Source organism: Toxorhynchites rutilus, chromosome 1 (assembly GCF_029784135.1).
Source record: "Toxorhynchites rutilus septentrionalis strain SRP chromosome 1, ASM2978413v1, whole genome shotgun sequence".
In the NCBI taxonomy this organism is placed as follows: Eukaryota; Metazoa; Arthropoda; class Insecta; order Diptera; family Culicidae; genus Toxorhynchites; species Toxorhynchites rutilus.
In genome coordinates, this window is record NC_073744.1 from 162,697,768 (window position 1) to 162,703,612 (window position 5,845).

The window sequence follows — 5,845 nt, forward strand, 5'->3', positions numbered from 1 at the left end:
TTGTTTCTTTTGAAGCGGACAATCTCACACCGAAAGGCGGCTCCCGATTGCGTGTGTATTGATGCAATGTCGACTGAATTGAACGCAGAAAATTATTATCCGTCAATCTATTTTTTGTGTGATGATTAAATTTTGATTGTTTGGCCATATGAGGCTTTAATTAGTCAGCACTGAGCTTCGGAACATCGTATCTCACCGCAGCTTGATGTTCCCCGTGAATCCCATGATACACCCAAACTAGCGTTGGCAGAAAACATGTCATCTTTGGCAGAAAAGATGCCATTTCCTGGTCATGAGAGTCAAATGCACAAATAATGAGCTATTTTGAAGCTTAAAAATGGTTTGTATGTATACGAGCAGACATCTCTTTCTGTTTTCTTTTCTATTTTCATTTGGGATTGTGCAAAAAAAAAAGTCCATACGACGTCAATGGGGATCGAACCAAGGCCGGCTGGAATGCGAAGTTACTTTACACGACCACGCTATCCATATAGCTGCTAGCGCTATTATTAAGAAGCGTGATAACATTACACCACATCATAAAATGAAGTTGGAAGGAGTTTTCTAAGCCGATGAAGAAGAACATGAATGAGAATATATGCGGTATTTCCCCGAAGTGTCGTTGTAAGCGCGTAGTTCTAGTTGTATTCATTGTATCGAGTCATACTATAGCTTGTTGGAAAGGTATTTTTGCGCGCTATAATATAGTCCTTGACAGTGTTTCGTTTGGTTAAGTCGTTCGTGAGTTATAGTGTCGCAAATATGGAGCAAAATAAAGGGAAAAACCGACATATTTTACAGTACTACTATGACAAAGGCAAAAATGCATCTCAAGCTGCCAATAAAATTTGTGCAGGCAGTTTATGCACCCGATACAGTTTCCATCTCCACCGCACAACGATGGTATCAACGTTTTCGTTCTGGTGTAGAGGTCGTCGAAGATGCGTCACGCTCCGGAAGGCCTGTCGTCGAAAATTGCGACAAAATCGCTGAATTAGCCGTAGCATCGGCCAAGAGCTGGGGATAAGTCATCAAACCGTTTTTAACCATTTGAAGAAGCTTGGATTCACAAAGAAGCTCGATGTATGGGTGCCACACACGTTGACGCAAAAAAACATCTTTGACCGTATCGACTCATGTGAATCGCTGCTGAATCGCAACAAAATCGACCCGTTTCTGAAGCGGATGGTGACTGGCGATGAAAAGTGGGTCACTTACGACAACGTGAAGCGCAAACGGTCGTGGTCGAAGCCCGCTGAAGCGGCTCAGACGGTGGCCAAGCCCTCATTAACGGCCAGGAAGGTTCTGCTGTGTGTTTGGTGGGATTGTCAAGGAATAATCTATTATGAGCTGCTTCTCTATGGCCAAACGCTCAATTCGGACCTGTACTGCCAACAACTGGACCGCTTGAAGGTAGCACTCATGAAGAAGATGCCATCTTTGATAAACAGAGGCCGCATTGTCTTCCATCAGGACAACGCCAGGCCACACACTTCTTTGGTGACGCGCCAGAAGCTCCGGGAGCTCGGATGAGAGGTTCTTTTGCATCCGCCGTATATCTGGACCTTGCACCAAGTGACTACCACCTGTTTTTGTCCATGGCGAACGAGCTAGGTAGTCAGAAGTTAGCCACAAAAGAGGCCTGTGAAAATTGGCTATCCGGGTTTTTTGCCAGTAAGGAAGCGAGCTTCTATAACAGGGGTATTATGAAGTTGGCATCTTGTTGGGAACAAGTCATCGAACAAAACGGCGCATATTTGACTTAAAACAGATGATTGTAACTAATTTTATGAACAAATGAAAATTAAAAAAAAAACCGCAGGACTTTTTTGACAGCCTAATATATGTCATGAAACTAACTATCAAACAATTGAAAAATCTCAACCCCTATCCTAACGGAAATACCCACTTCTGATTGGTCGTAATTGACGACACATGCGGCGGGTCCCTAACAGAGACATCAAAACCAAGCTGCCTGGAGGAAATCGGCATTGTAAATACATGAAAGTAGGGGGAGTTTTTGTTCCTGACGAAATGTATTCCCTAACAGAGACATCAAAACCAAGCTGCCTGGGGGAAATCGGCACTGCAAATACATGAAAGTAGGGGGAGCTTTTGTTCTCACCGTAATGCATTCCCTAACAGAGACCAAGCTGCCTGGGGAGATCGGCATTGCAAATACATGAAAGTAGGGGGAACTTTTGCTCCCACCGAAATGTGTTCCCTAACAAAGACATCAAAACCAAGCTGCCTGGGAGAAATCGGCATTGCAAATACATGAAAGTAGTAGGAGCTGACAGCCCTGACAGAGACATTAAAACCAAATCATTATCAAAGAGTTTAACGATGTAATTCTTCAAACATATCCAAAATCAACAGATAACCTAACGGAATCCTACGTCAACTAAGCGGTCGTGTCTCGGACACAACTTTCCTGTGACTTTTTCACATTTATGTGAAATATCGCAGCCTTTTGGAAGTATTTGGTATTTTTTATTGATTAAAATGTCGAATGTAGCGCTTACGTTACTTTGCGAGATGACGGAAGTGCAGGAGGTTCGAGCTTGACAAAGAACACTTTCACGTTGTCACGTTTCACCGTTGATCAGAATGCACACTCGTATGCATTCTGTACATATGCAAATTCGTGGTTGATTGAACGAATATGGGATATTTATCATTGAATTAATGTGTACAATTATATCATATAGCAACGTGGATGGATCATGTTGTGATCACGGCTATTTTCGCTGGCATAGACATTTTCGCACCGTACGCACTGTAAAAATATGATTTTCGGCGTGAACATATCGATTGAATTAATTTATTACAAAAAAATAAAAATATTGTATAAACAACTATGTTTAGATGAAATGCTAGATCTAAACACTCAGTATTCTGTACACTGGTTAAATATGACCAGCAGATTTCCAGAGAGTCCTATTTCCGAAATTTCCGCACACTGTTAACACAGCACTTGCAAACTTTTCTTACATACACAAGCCAACGCATTCAATGCAGCCAAAGGCGGAGAATCCCATCTTAAATTACAAACAAAATTCAAGCATTGGCATTTTCACTTCATGACTTCTTGTTTTTTTTTTGTTCGCCTGTGTACAGCTGAATACAAATCACAATTCCGAATGGAGGTCACACCAATCGGTCCCGCTGCTTCTGCTCCTCCTGATCAAATTCATCCACATTGGCAGCAATCGTTCCCTCCAGCAGCCTCTCCCGGCGTAACAGCCCCCAGTTGTACGCATACGCAAAGCTGGCGAGCATTCCGGTCACTCCGGTCGCTATTTTGAAACCAGTATCATACATTTTACCGCTGACTGCCAGCACGTAGAAGGAGAAGATGTAGAAGAGAAGGGCAACGATTGCGTTGTAGCGTTGGTCCACCCGGGTTGAGACTGCCAACAGATTGCGCAGTTTTTCTCCGTGTACGTTGTCCCACAGGACGATCGTGGTCAGCAGGGTAGCATTGAAAGCTACGAACAGGAAACCGTACTCAGTGATTGTCAACCAGCGGAATGAAATGAGGAGAATTGATGCTATCAGTCCGAAGGTCTGAGAGAAACGAGACGCAAATAAACTTAACTGCTATCACACTAAATAAGATGATCACTTACGATTTCAGCGACCTTCGCCTTTCCATGCTTTGATTTGAAATAGGATCCCGATGGGGTCGGTTCCATTGTTGGCGGTTGGGGCGATGGTTTTTCACTCGACGAACCCGCTGTGAGGGCCATTCTTGTTACGTTGCGTTTCGACCATTGTTTTCACACAAAGCTTTAATACGCGATGAGTTTGATTTGATGTATACATTCGGTTCGTTCAACGACGACGTGCGCGAATGAAGTTATCAAAATACAAAACTCGGGCTTGCGCTCGCCATCCTTTTGAAGTTATTTCTTCTAAAGCGGACAATTTCCCACCGAAAAGCCGCTCGTGTTTGTGATGATTGTTGGATTGCCTGTATTTCGACGCAATGCTGACAGAATTGATCGTAAAAAAGTATTTTTGTTACTTTTTGTGTGATGATCAAATCTTGTTTGTTTGTTTGACTATCTCGAGTTCATTTCGTCATTATCATGTCTTACCGCTGCTTGATGTTTCCCGTGAATCCCATGATAGATTTGACGGTTTGGCATTTTCCAAACTATTGTGTCTTGAATTAGAATTTAGATTAGTTGAATTTTAGAATGTTTTCGAACATCTATCAAATGAGTATATTGTAAAGACACTTTAGATAACTTCAATTATTCGTGTATTCAGCACTCGCCGGGATAAACGTACTGCTGTCAAAGTAGTTGTTGAAATAAAGTTCTTTTCCGACTTCGACACCCAAACAAGTCACACGTCTTTTCATTACACTCCGAAAAATTTGGCAAAGTGTCATTTAGTAGTTTCCTTCGGATTTCCCTCGGTGACCCGGATCACATTAGTGGCGACGAGGATAAACAAGAAACGATCAGCGACCATTTGGAAGAAGCAGCGGCAGTTTGGTGACCAGTTCCATCCGGGAAAATAAACACGGTAAAAGTTAACAAAGAATTGTGAGCCAAATAAATTTTTGGTAAGATATTGTGCAACCATTGTTCTGTGGTGACAAACGCTTTTGTGAAGCAATGCGTCATTTGCTTCTCGCGGACGTTTGTATTTTAACAAAGGAATACAATAAACACAATCAAACCTTCTGTTCTCTCAGAAAGTGCTTTTAAAGAAAATGTTTCCCATGTTAAAGTTATTAAAAGTGGTTTTTCTTTTTCTTCTGAGTTTGGAAGCGCTTGTGAGCAATCGGAAAATTAACCGGCGACAATAATTTTTATCGACCTAGAAGTTTGTTTCGCCATTGACATCGCGAAAAAAAAAATTTGCTGAAAATCGGTTGGTGCTCGCTTTTGGCACCGGTTGAGTGTGGCAGTTGGTTCGGTGAGTTGTATCATTTGATTTCTAGACAAATAAGAGAAGTTCAAAACAGACATTCGAGCATTTTAGAGCAAGCAGCTTATTTTGACCGACTTTCATATTTTGACTTGGAGTGTATGAATGTTTTATTCTATAAATAAGATCAGTGGTTCCTGCTTGTTAAATGTATCTATTGAAAATGATCCTGTAAAGATGGAGATTGATAGTGGCTCTTCTGTATCAGTGATGAGTATAAATTTGTTTGTTTCAAAACTCAACATTCTCTTAGTGAAAAGTTCGAAACAATTAGTTGTATTTACCGGTTCCTGGTTAAAAGTTTCTGGGGAAGTTGAAGTTATTGTTGAATACAAAATGAAGAATGTGAAATTGAATCTTTTTGTTCTTGACTGTGATTACCAGTTTATTCCTTTACTGGGTAGACCATGGTTGGATGAATTTTTTCCCAACTGGAGACATTCTTTTGGTGATTATATGCCAATCAATGATATTACAGAAGCACAAAATAACGCATTAACTGCTGAAATAAAATTAAATTCCATTCCAATTTTTAAGAAGGCAAATGACGTTCCCTATTGTTTTAGGGGAGAAGATTTTGTATGACATTAAAAATCTTGTTCCTGCTTGTGATGTTTGTGCAAGTATGGCATTTGTTGCAAAGCAAAGCATTATTTCAAAATGAATTCCTACTACGAGACCATTCAGTAGATTTCATACAGATTTCACTAAAGGGACAGTGAAAGACGCACTTATAAAGTTTTTGCTAGAGCCTGTTATACTGGATTTAAGCTTAGATGATCAGATTAACCTTTTGACGTAGGACTACGTCTTTCATTTCTATACCGGGGTGTAAAATCAAAGTTTCGAAAACGAAAGCGTTACGCCGGAGACCGAGATTTTGAGCGTTAATAGCTCC

The 5,845-nt window shown here is 40.9% G+C and overlaps 1 protein-coding gene across 1 annotated transcript; it reads right to left on the reverse strand.

Annotated features, from left to right (window-relative positions):
* Positions 1-2,304: 2,304 nt before the first annotated feature.
* Positions 2,305-4,387, reverse strand: LOC129778046 (uncharacterized). The gene is made up of 2 exons (XM_055784699.1): positions 3,633-4,387; positions 2,305-3,570 (listed from the first exon to the last, which is right to left on the reverse strand). The coding sequence occupies exons 1-2, from the start codon at positions 3,750-3,752 to the stop codon at positions 3,151-3,153; spliced, it is 540 nt and encodes a 179-aa protein (XP_055640674.1). The 5' UTR covers positions 3,753-4,387; the 3' UTR covers positions 2,305-3,150.
* Between the last annotated feature and the right edge of the window lie 1,458 nt (positions 4,388-5,845).